Source organism: Carcharodon carcharias, chromosome 22 (genome assembly GCF_017639515.1).
Source record: "Carcharodon carcharias isolate sCarCar2 chromosome 22, sCarCar2.pri, whole genome shotgun sequence".
Taxonomy (NCBI): Eukaryota; Metazoa; Chordata; class Chondrichthyes; order Lamniformes; family Lamnidae; genus Carcharodon; species Carcharodon carcharias.
In genome coordinates, this window is record NC_054488.1 from 53,822,886 (window position 1) to 53,841,771 (window position 18,886).

Genomic DNA, 18,886 nt, shown 5'->3' on the forward strand with positions numbered 1-18,886 from the left:
TCCTTCCAACAACTAATTGTGTTTTTTCCCTTTTATAACAGAACTATACCCAGTATATTCCTCTCTCCATTTATGACCTTCAAACGTGGATGGGCAGCCCCTCCATTTTTGTGTATGACTGTTCAAATGCTGGTATCATAGTGAAGTCATTTAAGCAGTTTGCATTACAGAGGGAACAGGAGTTAGAGGTATGTATGCTCCTTTCTTAATGTTCACTATCACACATCAAAAATGAAATGCTTCCAGTTCATTGCCAAAAAAAAGTACTGAAAAAAAAATTACAATATGAGTAAAAACAAAAAAACTGCGGATGCTGGAAATCCAAAACAAAAACAGAATTACCTGGAAAAACTCAGCAGGTCTGGCAGCATCGGCGGAGAAGAAAAGAGTTGACGTTTCGAGTCCTCATGACCCTTCGACAGAACTAGTTCTGTCAAAGGGTCATGAGGACTCGAAACGTCAACTCTTTTCTTCTTCGCCGATGCTGCCAGACCTGCTGAGTTTTTCCAGGTAATTCTGTTTTTGTTTTACAATATGAGTAGTCAGGCTTAAATCTTGCCCATGTGCAGTTACTTTTAAATGTAGTACTTATACTGAGAGACAATGAATGGTGCAATTTTTTATTGTCGAGTCATAAACTACAGTTGACGTTTTCCATATCTTTCTAGATCTTTAAATTTGCTTTTAAGCAGAAAATCAGAAGTTGAATCCAAGTCCAGATACCCTATTCAGGGTATTACATGGTCAGAGCACCCTATTATAAAATGTGGTAGCAATTTTATGCTTCCTCTTTGAGAGAACTGCATCTGAGAGTCATTGTACTCCACTACTGTAGCATTTATTTGTGAACTTTGAGTCTGATTAAAATGAATTTTTATAAGTTAGCTGTCCAGTTTCTTATCCTAATATCCACTTGCTCCGATGTAGGCTCTTGCATTCTATCCTTCAGCATTGTGTTTTGGGAGGAGGCAGTGGTTTATCCTGTTTGTAACTCCTACATGTTTCTTAGGAAGCTTGAATTCCTTCCTCTTCATGTAGAATGTATGTCAAACAAAGGGAAGATGCACTGTTGAATCTGATTTCTGTTCCAAGGCATCTTCTAAGTATTGAACATTGAAGATGAAAAGAATCTAGCATCCCTCCATTCTTGCACATACTGTAAATTTTTTTCCAACTTTTGTTTTGGGTTTTGAAGCCTGAATAGCGGAAGTTCTTAACAGATTAAATAGTCTGGAATCTAACAACTGTCATGAAATTTTAATTCTCAAATTATTATTGTGAATTCCAGAGCTTAGAGCATAGGCAGTCAAATGCACAGCTGAAAACGGTGTGGCATTGGAAATCTGAGTTGTGCATGAGGCCATTGTTGGTGGAACAGTTATCTCGAGGTCACAGATTTAGAGTGGGTCAAGATCATGGAAAGATTTGAATATAAGGGTGAAAATTTTAAAATCGAGGTGTTGCCAGATCTGGAGCTAGTGTAGGTCAGTAAGCACAGATAATGGCCTAATTGAGCGAGTGAGGAAGTAGCAAAGTTTCGGGTGAGTATAATTTTACCTATGATGCAACGTGGGAGGTCAGCCTGGAGAGCATTGGAAAAGTCATGTCTGGTGATAAAGTTGTGGATGAATGGACAAAGGTAGGTGATACTATAGCAGGTATCAAGCCTACATGTGGAGCCTGACCTCATGTCTGCAGATGATGCTGTAAAAGGGCAACATGCAGATGAGAAAATGTGATGGCCTAGGATAGATCCTTAAGGATAGTCTAGAGACAATGATGCCTGGGCAGGAAGCAAAGTTATTACTTGCGATGTTCTAACAGTGATTAGATAGGTAAGAGTGAAACCCAGTGAAGGAAATCCCACGGACTTGCACAATTGACATCAAAAGATTTGGGGGAGAAGGGCGTGGTTGACAGCTGAAAGCGGTGGACAGTACAAGGAGGCATACTGCACCCTCGTTTTTGACTTTGGTTAGGCCTATTTGGGTGTTGTGGCAGGGGGTGCACATCTAATTGGAGAAACTGAAACAGGGAGTTACTGGAAAGAAGGATACAGATTTGGGAGGCAAAAACAAATACATGACCTCTGGTTGGAAAAAGACAAGATGATGGGTTCCTTTCAGCCAAATATGGAGGCTGCCTTCCATAATCTCTTTTCTCTTTGGTTTTCATTATAGGCAGTTGTTTGTTTGTTGTAAAAGTTTGACACTATAATAGCATGTCCCATGGCTAAAAGTTGGTTGTTTACTGTTTTGGGTTTTGTATAGGAAGCATATAAGAGTCTCTAGCTGCTGGCACAGGGGGAGAAGAATCCTGATTTTTAACGATGCTGTTGCTTTTCTTTGTCTTTGCTGTGCTGATTAACTGCAGTAAGAGATAAAGGAACTCTTATGAGAGAAAGTAGAAGCTCTTTTGAAGCTCTTAACCATTGTAGCTCTTTCTAAAACTCTTACAAAGACTTATAATATCTACTTTCAGTTATACAATGAATGCTTATGACATGATCAGGATTGCTCCAACACTTATGGGAGCTAATTATTGCTGATAGATTATTGCTGATAGCAATTACTCCTCTCTTCATGCAAGTTTTCCTCCCTTCATCCTCCCATCCCCATCAGTATTTTAAATATTTTTTTGTGTGCTGATAGACTCACCCTTTTGGATGCTCTGGCTTTAAAACAGAGAAAATCCCTTTGATTTTCAATGACACAAAGGTGGAATATTTGGATAATGGGTGAGAAATCGAAAATTAAAAAGTTTGAGGTACAAGATGCACTTAAGGATTTAGCTTTATTCCCTTTAATTTTGTTTCCTTTCGGTATTATCTATTACTGACTCTGGAAAATAATGACGAACCATTGGTCTTGGAATTGTGCATATTTAATGAATGCATTAAAATTTTAACTGAAGGAAGATAAAGATCAGCTAAACTAATTTTAATATAATGCTTCTCCTAAAATTCTGGGATTTTCATGAACGAAGTACAAATTTTGAATTTTAATTTCTTGGCGTTCTGCCTAGCTGTTAATTGCACTCTGTGAGCTGTGTGATTAGAGAATGGTTTTGGTTACTGTATTGTTGGCCACCTTGCTACACTATTTGGATTGTTCCCAGGTAATAGCATATGATGGAAAACAAATTTTGAGAGCTTGAGAGTGGGTTTTAGAGTCAATCAAATTTGAAATTGTGGTCCAACTGTTGTCAAACAATTGCAAAATGGTTAAATTTAAAGCATAACGTTGTGTTGGTGATTCATCCTTAATTATCATCTTTTTCATGTAAATTATATTGGTGATTATGGAGGCAAATTGGTTCCCTTAACTTTGTACTTCCTCACTCAAATCACCTTGAGCCCTCTGGTGCTAAATGGCAACTTTCATGTACTCAAAAGCGTAGTGAGACAAATGTTCTTTACATTATTTCACATGTCGAGAATAAAGAGTTCTATGCTTTAACCTTAATGAGCAAAGCAAAACATCCACCTTTTTTTGACATTAAGATAAAACCACCACAGTGATTACTTTTTTTTCTAACATTTATAATCTATGGATTGCCATCAAAGCTGCTCTAAGAAGTGGTTTGATAGATGTTTTCATTTGTTCTGAGTGGGAGAGAGTTGCATTTAAATTGGAAAACTCTAATTGTAGGTGTTGTGTAGCTATTAATCATACTTAGTCACCAGTATCCTTTAATTCATTATGCAGGATAAAAATTATTCTGTTACCCTAATATATTTGCACAATATATATGAAAACATCCCCAACTCAAAAGGTTTATACTTGGTTTAACTTCTTGTTAAAATAATTGGAAAATTTGGTGAATTCGTCCTTTTAAGTTTGATTTCATTTTGAAAAATCTCTAAGTCAGTTTTGCTCTTGTATAAGCAATGATGGAGAATGTTTAGTGATAGCATTTTTTTCTCATCTGACTTTATGCAAGTTTTCTCTCCTTTTGTGCTGAAGACATAAATTCCTTGCTGGCATGTGATTGCATGGGTACTGGGTGCCCTCTATTACATTGATTAAGTAGGTTTTTTCATGTGATCCAATCTGAGTATTAATCCATTAACTTGTGGGGTGCATTGAACTTGAATCCAATTTTGTCCTTATCCCATTGTTCACAGGCAGTTCCAGCAGGAATTGCTCAAGTGTCAGGAGTAGGAACTCTGGTTGCAATCCACCCCCAACACAATATTGAGGCTGAAAGCAAAAAACTGCGGATGCTGGAAACCCAAATCCAAAACAAAAACAGAAACAGAAATACCTGGCAAAACTCAGCAGGTCTGGCAGCATCGGCAGAGAAGAGCACAGTTGACGTTTTGAATCCTCATGACCCTTCAACAGAACTAAATAAAAATAGGAAAGGGGTGAAATATAAGCTGGTTTGCCCCCCCCCGCAACCACCTTATATTTCACCCCTTTCCTATTTTTACTTAGTTCTGATGAAGGGTCATGAGGACTCGAAACATCAACTGTGCTCTTCTCCGCCGATGCTGCCAGACCTGCTGAGTTTTTCCACAATATTGAAGCTATTTGTAGCAACCATATATCTGAGATCAATTAACTTAACACAGACCAGGAGTTAAACTTTGAACCTTCTTGACTCACTTGTTTGCTGCCTTAGCTAGCTGAACCATTGCAGAATTAGAGTTTTTTTGAGCAGTTATATTGTGCTGTGGTGTGAAAATACCACAGAATAAACCTGAGTGAGCCTCTGTGGTCATCTAGTTCTGAATGAGCACAGACTTTGTATGCTATTCACATGTCAGCTGTGACTCAGGGTAGCACTTTTGCCTCTTGAGTCAAAGATTTATGGGTTTAAGCCCCACTCCAGAGACTTGAGCACAGAAGTATAGACTTACACTCCAGGGCAGTATAAGGGAGTGCTGTTGGAGGTGACATCTTTCAGATAAGAAGTTAAACCAAGACCCCATACCTGCTTTCAGGTGAGTGTGAAAGGTCCTTTGCCTCTATTTTGTGGAGAAGCAGTGAAGTTATCCCCAGTATCCTGCTCAATATTTACTTCTGTCAACATCACTAAAAGCAGATTATCTGGTCATGATTGCTTTGCTGTACTCAGATTGGCTGGCTTGTTTCCTACATTGCAACAGGGACTACATTTCAAAAATTATTCATTTGCTGTAAAGGGCTTTGGAACTCCTGAGGTTGTATAAGGCAATGAATGGCTGGCAGGCTCCCTTTTTCTTTCTGCTGTTATGTTGTTATGGATGTTGTAATTAAATATGTTCTATACAGTGGATATAAAGAATTAATATTTGCCTGCAAACAATAGCTGCAGTGGAAAGCACAGCATCCAATAATTAGTATGCTGAGCATTGTTTAAACCTTCAGCTGGTACTTCAGTGTAATCCTGAGTGGTGTTTGACTATCAGAGGTGCTATCTTTTGGATGAGAAGCTAAACAGTCTACCAGACAGCTGGATGTAAAAACAAATCCAGTAACAAGAGTTCATCTAATGTTCTCGACAATATTTATCCCTCATACAGTTCAAAAGTAGTCATTTGGTAGTACAGAATTTGAGTATTGCTGAAAAAAAGAGACGTGCTATCGAAGCCCATGGCAATGCCTTGACCAATCAGAGTCAACCTGCCTGTTTTGAATTTGAACAAAAGCTTAACTGTTCTCTGCTGCATTTTCCATGGCAACGCCTCTACCAATCAGAGTCCACTTGCCAACCAATCAGCACTCTCTTCGCATGCAGCATAAATTGTTGTTTCCTTTAGAGTTGGTTTATTTTGCAAGCTGTCCTGATGAGTGGAAAAAGAAAAACTTCGATAGTATGTCTCTTTTTCAGCAATACTCAATCTTAAAAATACTTAATTGGCTATAAGGTGCTATGCCAGGGGTTTTCAAATCCGTTTTGTTGAAAACTGGACGATGGTTTAATTCGTACTGCAATGCAGTAGGTCTTGGGGAAAAGTCTAGCATTTTAGAGCTCCAGGTGTGAATCTTAGTTAATAAATTATCCATGATATTTCTTAAAACCTGTTTACATGGCTTGCAGCCAACATTCAGATTATGTGTGAACCAATCCTTCTACTTATCTCTGACCTTGTGGAGCAAAGGTAGTTTCTCCTTTTGACCGTACAAATTCAATCCTTGATATGTTCCAAGATAGCTGATGTCAGAGAACATGAGAGATGTTCGCTTGTAAGTAGATGCAAAGGTGAGAGAAATTAAGTTACTAGGGATGAGTTTCAGTGGCCAAATGGCTATTTCCTGCCCTTAATCTTTCCTGTATATACAGATATCAGTGAAAAGTCTAATAGGATATTGATTTTTCATATGTTTGAAACCCAATTAATAAAGGGTGTTTCCTTTGAAATATGTTTGATCAATCCTATAATGAGCAATGATGCATGAATCATACTGTTCCAGTATTAAGTGCCTGACCCACTCTGGAAACGGAACACATTTGATCGCTATTGCATTGTGTGTTTGGTTAAAAAAAAAGTCCTCATGACTTCCTCTGAGAAGCTGTATCCAGCTGAAGCAATGTATATCTCACGGTCCTAGAATATTTTTCTAGAAGTAAAATGCATGAACTCTGGATTCTGATACAAAACATGAAACATATCCTAGCTTTCAGGATTGATTGTGAAACTGAAAAATCGCACTCAGCTCTCATGGTGCAGTCTAGTATACCCAGTTAAGCAAATTTATTTGCTTGGATGGGAGCTATCAGCTTGTTTGCTCTGGTCATAGAGTGCACATGGGAATTCCATGGCCCAGCAACAGCAAAACCCACTGAAATTAAAGCACCAAACAAACTTGGCCTTTGGGAGATGTTTGAAGATTGTGTTATGGGCCCACAGTCTCTGTTTTAGGTGAATAGTTACTGCAGAAAATCTGGTAAGATCAAAAAAATAGAGAATATAGCAATACCATACTTTACAGTGAGTTCCCCTGCAGTGTCTTCCTATGTATATTACAGAACAGCGACTGAGTTGTTTAGCCCATTAGAGGTTTAAAAAACATGAACACATCAGTAAGTTGTCAGCCATGGCTTAGCGGTAGCGCTCTACCCTCTGAGTCAGAAGGCTTGGAGTTGAAGCCCCATTCTTGAGTGTGTAATTTAGCCTAGCACTTCCGTGCAGTTTTGAGGGAGAACTTCACTGTTGGAGGTGCCATTTTTCAGATGAGAAGGTTATTCAGGACCCTGATTGCCCCATGCCAATTCAATGACACTATTCAAAGAGAAGAGGAGCTCTTCCTATGTCTTAGCCAACGTTTATCATTCAACCATCAATAAAAACATGATCTTGTTTATTTTGTTGCTGTTCATGGGAGCTTGGTGTGTGCAAGTTAGCTTCGGCGTTTCACACATTATGCTTAAAAAAAAAAATAAATAATTGGCTGTAAGGGCTTTGTGATATCCTGAGATTGTGAAAGGCATTATGTAAAATCCATGTCCCTTTTTTCAGTCCAATGCCAAAGGGGATGTTAAGCTCCCTTTGGCTGGTTTTGTGAGCTTTCTAAAGCAGCAGTACCATGTGATCATCAATGGAGCTAGCTGCCTTTGGGGGTTTATTAGTAGTGCAAATATGCCGCAAGATATTGCATTTGAAGTTGCAAAGGCATCTTAATTCCAATTATAATAATGAATAATCCCTAATATAAGGGTGACAGTGACATGGTATTTTTTTCCTTGGCATATGAAATGAGGGTGTGAACTGCTGGAAGCGTCTTCCCACTCTAAAGTTGCTGGTCTCTCCACCTTTCAAGACATTTCTTGTTGAGTCAGAATTTGAAAATATGACTAGGTTGTGAAGTTGTGTTGAAAATGGGCGTTTTATCCAGGTGGAGTGACAAAGGTATTATGGCACCAACTTGTACTTATTTAGCACCTTTAACATAACAAAGCAAGTTGCTTAACAAGGTGCTTCATAGGAGCTTTATATAGTTCAAGCTGAGGCAAAACTACATAGATATTAGGGACAAAAACAGAATTACCTGGAAAAACTCAGCAGGTCTGGCAGCATCGGTGGAGAAGAAAAGAGTTGACGTTTCGAGTCCTCATGACCCTTCGACAGAACGTCAACTCTTTTCTCCGTCGATGCTGCCAGACCTGCTGAGTTTTTCTAGGTAATTCTGTTTTTGTTTTGGATTTCCAGCATCCGCAGTTTTTTTGTTTTTATAGATATTAGGGAAGCTGACCAAAAGCTCGATCAAAACACTAGGTTTTAAGGAGCATCTTAAAGATGAAAAAAAGTGGAAAGGTTTAGAGAGGGAATTCCAGAGCTGAAGACACAGCCACTAATGCTGGAGCAATTAAAATTGAGAATGTCCAGGAGACCAGAATTAGATGATTTCTGAAGGTTGTGGGGCTGAGGTAGATTACAGAGATAGGGAGGTGTGAGACCATAGAGGGATTTGAAAACAAGGATGAGACATTTAAAATCGAGCTGTTGCTCAACTGGAAGGCAGTGTAGGTCAGCAAGGGTAATGGGTGACTGGGGCTTTATATTCCTTTCTTCTAATTTTCAGGAAATGTTGATTAGTAGATGTATGAACAGTCCAAAGGACCGATTAATAGTGCCGGAGCTGCAAATATGCAGACTGTTTTTATATAAAAGTAAATTTATCAAATACCCAGGGCACTGTCTCCATAAAAATGTTTGAGCAGCAATCCAAAATACCTCATTTGTCTCCTGTAAATATTGCAACAGTGTATTTCGTTTCATTTGGCATTTTTTCTCTCTTTAAAATTGAGCTGTTTGGTTGCACTCATTTAATTTGTTGTGCAATTTCCATATTTTGTCCTCTAGAAATATGAAAGGTTTGATATATTTTGAAAAGCAATCATCACAGTGAACCTCCGTTAATCATTTGCCTTCACCCTCTCCTGTGATTAGTACTCACAGTGCTGCCAGTTGTTAAGAGCTCGCTGTCTCATCTCTTCCAGAGATAACATTCAAAAGCATTTTCCAAGCATGTATATACGTAATAATATTGTCTGGGGATCTCTTCTGATTTGTGGCTAAAACTTAGCTAGTTCGGAACTGTGATGCACTGTATTTTGTCCAATCTGTAATGAGCACTGGTCAATTGATAAATAATCCTCAGGATGCTGAATAATCAATAAAAGAATGTGAACATCTGGGCCTTGTGTGCTCGTTGCCTGCAGCAGCGCAGATTAGAAAGTAGGCCAGAGGGCAACTTTTTACTGAATCATTTATGTGAAATTCAAAAAGCCATTAAAGAGGAAAACAGCCTGTCATGCTCAAATTCTCAGATCAAATTGCTCACTTGCTTTTGTTTTACAATAACTTGAGAAGCTGGATTTTAAATGCCAGTGTCACAAAGTTAACACACACTGACCTCAGCAGTCCCTGAACCCCATGCTACTGGCAGGAGTACTATTGTAAGGTTTCACAACTTAATTGAGACTGAACCGCACCCATCTTCATTACAGAACAGACTCCTAAAAATCCCACATGTCCTGTCATATATATGACTAAGCACTTGCATGTGTGCAGTGTTGATTTTTAAGTTTTGTTGGTAATGATGCGCATGATCATTTTGTTAAATCTGTGTATGTAGATTTTGTACCATAAACGGTAGGTGACAACTCAGTTATGGTTATGCAAAACGAATTTATGTAGTGTTGTTAACAAGGTGGAAATCACAAGTTTTCTTGAGGCTTTTTGTATCATTTAATTTGACTTTTGTTTGCGATATCCTGGCACATTGATTTACTTTTCATGAGTAGTCATGCTGCCTGGTGCTTTATTTTTGTACTTCTCTTGAAGATGATGTTTCAGAAAGTGACCACTCTTCTTTCAGTTGGTCTTGCATTTTATACTTTAGTGCCATTGATACCATTCTGCCATTTAAAAGCAAATCAGTTGAGTAAAGGAAACCTCATTTTTGAGATGAACTCCTTAAGCCAAATCATCAGCGCATTCTCCAAGTTGCAAGATTGCAGCTTTGGATCGTTGCCCAGTGATACCTGTTAGAAAATGTACCTGTGGCTGTTGGGGAGGGCAGGGCCACACTTGGCTCTGATATCCCTCTTGCTTGAGGAGCCTTTCAAGACCTTTCCCAGGTTTTCACACAAAGAACGGGCAATTAGGTGAAGCACTGAGGGCTGCTGACACCTTCAGCACAATATTGTAGCAACATCTTGAGAAAAAGGAGGAAAGAATGATATAAATGAGCTCTTTAGGCATCTAGCAATTTAAGAAGAAGCTCTCTTCAGGTGCGAAACAAAGAACTATATTGCTGTGACCATCCACAACGGCTATACTCACCGTATAAGCCACCCTGCATTTTTTGGAGGGACTTTTGAGGCTTCGAACGTTGACTTATGCGCCAACATTAACAATATATAGTCTCGCTTGCATCCTGTTGGTGTTTTTAGTTAAGCATGTATCGCCTGAAAAATGTTCCTGAGCAGCTAACATGATGCAAGCAGTAATACATTAATTAATGTAGACTAATACCATAGATTGCAGCATATAAGTTGACCCAGTGTATAGGATGGCCTCATTTTTCTCAACCCCCAAAATAATGCTTTTGCATATACTCAGCCACTATTACATTAGTCGTCAGCCTAAATTTTTCACCCCATAAAATGGATGTTTTACTTACTGGCGTCTTATAACTGGGTGCACGGAATTAAGCAAGCGACGTGGGCTGTGTGGTGAAGGTGCTTGGAACTTCTAAGACATACCCAAACTAAGCAGACCCCATGTGGTGAACAACAAAGGTGTGACCATCCACAACGGCTATACTCACCGTACAAGCCACCCTGCATTTTTTGGAGGGACTTTTGAGGCTTTGAACGTTGACTTATGCGCCAACATTAACAATATATAGTCTCGCTTGCATCCTGTTGGTGTTTTTAGTTAAGCATGTATCGCCTGAAAACTGTGCTACTGTGAACATTGTCATTACCAGGTTAATGTTAGGTTGTTACAACGCAGAATACACTGTTTGGAAATGAAGTTTGTGATTATTATCTTTTGTGATCAGAGAGTCAGTAAACCGACATGCTCCCTTGATAACTGAAAATGCTCTAGTACCTCTCGCAAATGATTTTTAATATACAATTGGTACCATGAATGCAAGTTCTTAGATTGAAGCCTTTAAGCTCTAATTATTTCTACAACCTGAAGAGTTTTGAATAATGGCCTCAATCTTTCAGGTTGCAGCCATCAATCCAAATCATCCGCTTGCACAGATGCCTTTGCCGCCATCAATGAAGAACTGTATCCAACTGGCTGCCTGTGAGGCCACTGAACTTCTGCCCATGAATCCAGATTTACCAGCAGACCTTTTTACTTCCTGTCTTACTACGCCTATCAAAATAGCATTGCGCTGGTAAGTTTTGCTCTCTGTAATGATGTCATTTTATTTTATTGTGCACAGTAGTTGCTTAAGTAAGTTGTGAAAAGTAAAGGGCTGAGTCACTCAAATGGGGATTTGATTATTGAGGATACAGGTATATTGGAAATAATAAAATATTTTTATTTTTTTGCTTTTACAAATGATGGTCAAAAACCTGGAATTTTCTCCCAAACTACATTGAGTTTACCTACACCAGTTGGACTGCACTGCTTCAAGAAGGCAGCTCACCAACTCCTTCTCGAGGTCAATAGGGATGAGCAATAAACACTGGCCTCACCAGTGACACTTATATCCCAAGAACAATTTTTAAAAAAATTCTGGCCCGTACACTTCCTGCAAGTAGATATTAACCTCTTCAGATGGTCCCTCTGGATCTGCAGTCCTTCTTCAATGTCTCCATATTACATTGATTAACTTAAATGAAATTCTCCTGAAACAGTTTGCAGATACTTCTGTAGCTACCACTTTCTCCAGGCTCTCATGCAGTGATTTGAACCGCTGTCAGATGTTGTCTCACAGAAAAGCAGTGGACTTTTACCACTACCACAGCTGTTGCTGCACATCTTGGGATAGATCATGCAGAATCTCCATAAGCGTTTGACATACTAGCATCCTTCATGTCATGGCAGGACCCTTGAGATTCATTTATTTGCTTACAGCCAGAGATCAACATGCCTCCACTCAACTACATCAGACCCCTTTGCATCCTATGTCTTTCTTGTAGTATGTCTTATCTCGTGTCAATTCTTCATCTCTGCTCTGCACTCCTTTTGAGTGGGTGTTATTGGGCTACTGTGTGTAAGGGAGAGTATGAATGATGGGGTCAATAAGTTATTGGTATTTAGAGGTCGGGGGAACTGCTGTGTACTGTTCTCTAGCAATTTCCTAAGCTGTCTTGCAATTTCTGGAATTAAAAATAAGTACTATAAACTTTGAGTTTGAGCAGCATTCTATCTTCATGAGTTACTTTGTGGATCACATAGATGGTGAAGAAATTTAAGAATACATAAAAACATCAAATAAGGAAGGTATACAAACCTACTGAAGGTGCAAAGACGTGTAAGTGCCTGGTTAGGTTTGAAGCCATTTCTTATTGCATCCATTTTATGCGGCTGTTAAATGCCAGATGTTGACACGTCCTCATCCATTGGCATGTGGTTCTCTGCATTCTGTGCTGTTTTCTCCTGTAGGAGGAATGCATAGTGTAAATTGGCTGCTGCAGTCTCCATATCTTGTAGGCACAATCATTCAAGATTTGTCCAATGGATGGTACTAATGATAGGTGTCAGCAATCCAAGAATCTATGATATGAGACGACTTGTTTCATTTGTTCATGGGATATGGGCAGCAATGGCAAACCCAGCATTTATTACTCATCCCTAATTGTTTTGAGAAGGTGGTGGTGAAGTGCCGCCTTGAATCACTGCAGCTCGTGTGATTGTAAATATACCCACAGTACTGTTAGGTCTTGTACTTCTCTATCATGGTTGAATGTAACTGAGTGCCTTGCTAGGCCATTTTAGAGGGCAGTTAAGAATTAACCACTGCAAGTCTGGAATCACACAGACCAAGGACAGTGGTTTCCTTCCTTAATGGACATTAATGAATCAGATTTTTTTTAACCATGATCCAGTAGTTTTGATGGTCACTATTACTGATATTTGATTTTTATTCCAGATTTATTTAATTAACTGAATTTAAATTTCACATCTGCCATAGTGGGATTTGAGCTTGTGAATATGAATCGTTAGTCCAGATGTCAGGATTACCAGTCCAGTAACACAATTACTATGCTGATGTTCCATGTGCAGCTGCAGACAGTTGAACTGACGTAGGGTCATTGACCTGAAATGTTAACTCTGTTTCTCTCTCCACAGATGCTACCAGATCGGCTGAATATTCCTAGCATTTTGTGTTTTTTATTTGGGACTTCCAACATCTGCAGTACTTTGCTGTTTTATTAGATATAGACCTTGCTGTAGTTGGGGAGTTAGTGATAAGGAGGCATAAGTTCAAAATTGTCAATAAGAAAGTGAGGAGAACAGTTCATAGACATTTCTCAATGTTGAAGCATGGAATATTTTGCTGTAGTGAGTGGTTGTGGCAGGGACCATTTCATCACCAAAGAAAAAAAGTGGAGAAATATTTGAAACAAAGGAAAATGTTGTGCTTTTGGGGGAGGGATAGTCAGTGTGGTTAATTTTGGTTTGCTGTACGAAATGCTGATATGGACACTTCAGAACAAATGACTGCCTTCTCTGCTGTAATCTTCTGTGGTCTATACATCAAAAGTCAAAATGGTGAGGGATCATTGCAATAACAAATCTATTAAAGATTAATATAGGTCAAAGGTTTGATGGTTTTAGATGCAGACATTATAGTTATCAGCAATTTGTCCCTTTAGTAACTTTGAAATTCTCCACCACCCTTCTGTTTCAATAACTGTCCAAACTCATTTCATATTGAACCTTAGCAGTCATCAGCTAGCTGTAGCTGGGCATGAGAACACAAGCAATTGCTTGAAATTACAATCTCACAAATCTTACTGGTGTAACAGTCAGAGAAATTCACATGAGATTTCTTAATGAGGAACATAGATGGAAAGAGTTTTCAACAAATATTTATCAAAAAAACTTACGCTTAGAAAAGATGAAATTGTAATAACTTTATATAAAGGCATTAGAACTTAAAAGTTGTATAAAATGTTAATTTTTTATGCTTTCGTCAGATATTCTCTTGTACTACTCTCTCACACCACACCCTGACATCAAGGTAGCATTTGACTGAGTGTGGCATCAAGGAACCCTAGCAAAATTGAAATCAGTGGGAATCTGGGGAAACTCCCCAGTGGTTGGAGTTAGCACAAAAGATGGTTGTGCTTATTGGAGGCCAATACCTCTGCCTCAGGACATCACTGCAGGAGTTCCTCGGGGCAGTGTGCTAGGCCCAACCATCTTCAGCAGCTTCATCAAAGACCTTCCCTCCATCATAATGTCAGAAGTGGGAATATTCACTAATGATTACACATTGTTCAACACCTTTCGCAACTCATTATGTACAGAAGCAGCTTGTGTCAATATGCAGCAAAACCTGGACAATATTCGGACAGGCTGATAAGTGGCAAATAATACTCTCACCACACAAGTGCCTGGCAATGACCATTTCCAATTAGAGAGAACCTAACCATTTTCTTTCTATATTAAATGACATTAACATCGCTGAATGGGATGAGGGGGCGGTTGGTGGTTACCATTGATCAGAAACCTAACTGGACCAGCTATATAAATACTGTGGCTGCAAGAGCAGGCCAGAGACTGGGAGCAAGTAACTCGCCTCCTGACTTCCCAAAGCCTGTCCACCATCTGCAAGGCATAAGTCAGTGGTGGTATACAAGTGTGATGGCATACTCTCCACCTACTAGATGAGTACAGCTCAGACCATCCAGGAGAAAGCAGCCTACTTGATTGGCATCCCAACCATCAACTTAAGTATTCACTCCCTGTACCACCGACCGTGGCAGTAATATGTACTTTATTCAAGATGCACTACAGCAACTCACCAAGCCTCTTTAGACAGTACCTTTCAAATCTGCAACCTCTACTATCTAGAAGGACAAGGCCAGCGGGCATATGGGAACATCACCACCTGTAAGTTCTCCTCCAAGTCACACATCATCCTGACCTGGAACTATATCATCGTTCCTTCACTGTTGCTGGGTCAAGATCCTGGAACTCCCTCCCTAACAGCACTGTGGGTGTACCTACATCACATGGACTTCAGCAGTTCAAGAAGGCAGCTCACCACCACCTTCTTGAGGGCAATTAGGGATGAGCAATAAATGCTGGTCTAGCCAGTGATGCTTACATCCCACGAAAGAATAACTTTAAAAATTGCTCAAGAGCTTGAATAGAGCGTTGTAATTAGTTCACTTAATTGCTAAGAGCCCTTTTGGGTTCTGATGTTTGGAATACTCATTGGACCTGGTAGCTATGGCTTGAAACGGAAAATCAAGTTTTATTAAAAGTGAAAAGCAAACAGGAGGAGCAGAATACCAATATAGAAAATTTCACTTGGTAACAGGACATGTAATATATTTTCCCTTGGCTTCAATAATAAGACTTGACACTGGACTAAGTTTAATAATCCTAGTAAAGCTGCACTAACATTCATAACTTAGATGTGAGGTTTTAACTTATAACTAAGCCTCCAGCTTCCATTTCAGTGGACTTAGGAGAGCTAATGAACTATGTTTCCACAGACTCATCCCATGAGCAGTGGAGGCAGAATCATTGAATATTTTTAAGGCTGAGTTGGATAGATTCTTGATTAACAAAGTAGTCAAAAATCTTGGAGGGTAGACAGGAAAGTAGAGTTGAGACCACAATCAGATCAGCCATGATCTTATCAAATGGTGGAGCAAACTTAAGGGACCAAAAGGTCTACTCTCGTTCCTTGTTCGTATGATTGTCAAAATGTTTTTTCTCCCTCCACAGTGCAATTCTAGCCGTACACAGAATCTGTGGTGCAACCTCAGTCCAAAGGCACTAAGCCCACAGTAAAACAAATTTAAAGTGACATCTAATAAATAGTCATGAAAAAAGATATAGACTTTATGACGTGAAATGTGACAGAATTGCCAATTCATCACAGTGTCAGTCAAACCAAAAGTTTGCACTTTTCTTATTTAACGTTTGTGGATGAAATATTTTATAACGCTGTCACTCTAAATCACATTAGTCAGATGTTGCGATGCTTACATAATACCACCAGAGGAATTTCTGTTGCGCAAAATAGAATTTTATTATCAAATGATAAATTGTGCTTTCCAGTGCTGTTTAAACTTCTGATCTTTATCCGTAGTATCTGTCCTCTCATTGAAGCTGAACAGTCTAGTTTCAGCTCACTGTTTTTACCCAAACTGATCTGAACCCTTTCCACTCAGTTTCGATTAGCTGATGCATGGGACTTGCTGTATTTTTAAAAAAAAATAGAATTTAAGGCCTCCACTTTTTACATTGATATTTCACTAAGTGCATTAAAATTCTCAGACAACATTCATTTCAAATGGAAATGTTTGGCTTGACTATGGCCAGAAATACGAGGCGCACTCAACTAGGCCTTTACCAGTGCTGTGGAATTTACCAGGTTTTGGAAATAGGTTAGACTCTGAAGCATAGGAGCCTAGTCTATTCTGGAAGTGCATCCATTCAAAATGGTTCTATAATACAAGGTGAAGCGTTAGTTTTAAAAGAAATATTTTCAAAGATGTGTACAGTAATCTGGAGTGTCCAAGGTGACACTTGAATTTCTTGAAGTTACTAAATTTTGAACAAATAACTTTTTGTAGGTAGTAAGTGGGATCTTGCTGATTGCAGATTAGTTGCCACATTTCCCAATGTTACAGCAGTAGCTACAATTCAAAAGTGTCAATCGGCTGTAAAGTTCTAGGGGATGCCTTGAGATGTCTTGAGAAAGGTACTACGTAAATGCTAAGAGGGATTTTTAGTTATTCAAAGCTTTTTTTTTTTCCAGATCTATTTTGAAGTCTACTTACATACTAAAAATATTGATCTTTTCTTGCTATCTCTATTTTGCAAAATGTTTTGGAAAAAATATCTGTACCAGCTCCTTGCCAGCTATATTTTTAGTTCTTGCTTGTTTGGCTTGCTGCTCTCCTGCTTTTGTTGTGTCTTTTCGCTCATTTTGAATTGGTAATACCAGTTACAAATAGGTAACCCATCAAATGCACCAATGCTTCTCTGAAGCAAGGCACACCCGTCAGGGATGTCTATGATTTGATTGCAGACGTACACAAATCAGAATTGTTAAACAATGTAAGAAAAACTAAAAATTACTTGCATTTTACTGCATGTTGCATAGAGTGCACTGTGGGGAGCTGTGCGGTTTTTGCGAATGCATTTGTGAAGTTACGATGAAAATCAATGACCACTGGGATGGGATATATTAGAAGATCTACCGAGCAGCAAGACATTTGAATGTCTCTTTCTACAGTTGCAAAATCATTGCAGGGATACTACTGAAAGTTCCATAGAAGCTGGAAATTCCTTAAGGTCATTGCTTGGAATTGGCACTGATATGCCAAGTTGACGATGATGTCAGATATAGTGTCTTCCAAACATAGTGATGTTCACGCCACCACCTCCAATAAGGTCCTTCTTTCCTGAAAGGCTGAATCTGGTTATTTTCTGTCAGCTATGGGAACGAGCCCCAGTCCTGTTATGACCCAGTGTCTATTTTCCTGATGCATGTGTGTACTGGAGGTGAAATTTGTACCTCAATTGATGGCTGTGAACTACCATGATGCTACGTTACTACTTTATTTTTCAGCAGTTCTGTCAGGAGGTAAATGTAACCCATTACAGCATTTTGTAAATTCTGAACTATTGTTACTCTCAAAACTGCTGATAATTTGGAGTACTTCAGGGAAGGGTGCTTTGTCGGGTGCAGTATATCTTTGTTTTCCTATAAGTCTCGGCACTATGTCAACTCTGAAGGCATGCAAAGTACATAGATTTATTTAGAGGGAGTTCTCGGGGATATCTTAACTGGCACTATCTTTACAGCTCTCTTGTGGTGATGGATATTGTAGGATTAAAGCTTTAAGAGTGGATCTGGAGTAGAGAAAACATGTTTTACAAGGTTAGAAGTGCAGAAAATCAGTGCTGATGAAACTTTGTCACAGGAGGACTTATGTATGAAGACAGCGGTCTTTGACCTGATTTAGACAGGAATGGAGCCATTCCATATCTTTTGATACTTGAGTGACTGGGTTTATTATTTGCTTCTTGGAGGACAGTGGTGACCTTTGATTGAAACAGTATTGCAAAAAATGGCTCTGACAATAATGGAGAGTTGTGTTTTGAATGGAAATAGTTTGCTTATTCAGCATGTTTCGGCTCACGCAAAGAATGTATTGTCTCAAGTTGTTATTTCCATGTTATAGTAATTATATTAACTGAAGAAAGTCAGCAACTTGAGCTTCCACTTCAGATCTATAATACGTTTTACAGTTTAATTTTGTAAGTAACCATCACATCAGTTGGAAGCAAATTGAGGCAACATTTAACTGCCTGAAGATGAAAATACCCGTGGTAACAAAATGTAAAAGTTTTTATCTTGGTAGGGTCCTCTATTTCAGATCCAAAATGGATGCTGCTCTTTTCCAAGATTTAAAATGAAGTACCGAGTTGATCAGGCGTCAAAAGACTGTAGTTTTTTAATCAATAATTTACGATAAAGGCATTCAGGTTGATGAGCAATGTGCTTCAAGTGGAAACTTGTGTTCATTATCAGTAGCTTTTCAAAATGATGTGGCATTTCCCAGGCACACTTTGCGTTTGTGAGGTGTAAATCAAGCTTCAGAAAACATATATCTCATGATTTGATTTTCTGGGGTTAATATGACCATGTGTCAATTTGTCATTCCATTACCTTTTCAATGGTCTCTGACCTAATCACCAAGTAGCCTGCTAAAGCACTACTTCAAAAGA

The 18,886-nt window shown here is 38.9% G+C and overlaps 1 protein-coding gene across 5 annotated transcripts in view; it reads left to right on the forward strand.

Moving 5' to 3' along the window:
* rptor (regulatory associated protein of MTOR, complex 1) overlaps positions 1 to 18,886 on the forward strand; it is a 337,285-nt gene that overhangs the window by 109,130 nt on the left and 209,269 nt on the right. For 4 of the 5 annotated variants that reach the window (XM_041216771.1, XM_041216772.1, XM_041216769.1 and 1 more), the window contains exons 5-6: positions 42 to 188; positions 11,173 to 11,348. In XM_041216771.1, the coding sequence (XP_041072705.1) occupies positions 42 to 188; positions 11,173 to 11,348 (323 nt within the window). Of the gene's footprint in view, positions 1 to 41; positions 189 to 11,172; positions 11,349 to 13,265; positions 13,676 to 18,886 lie in introns of those variants that run through there. The other variant, XM_041216773.1, reaches the window with a different exon arrangement.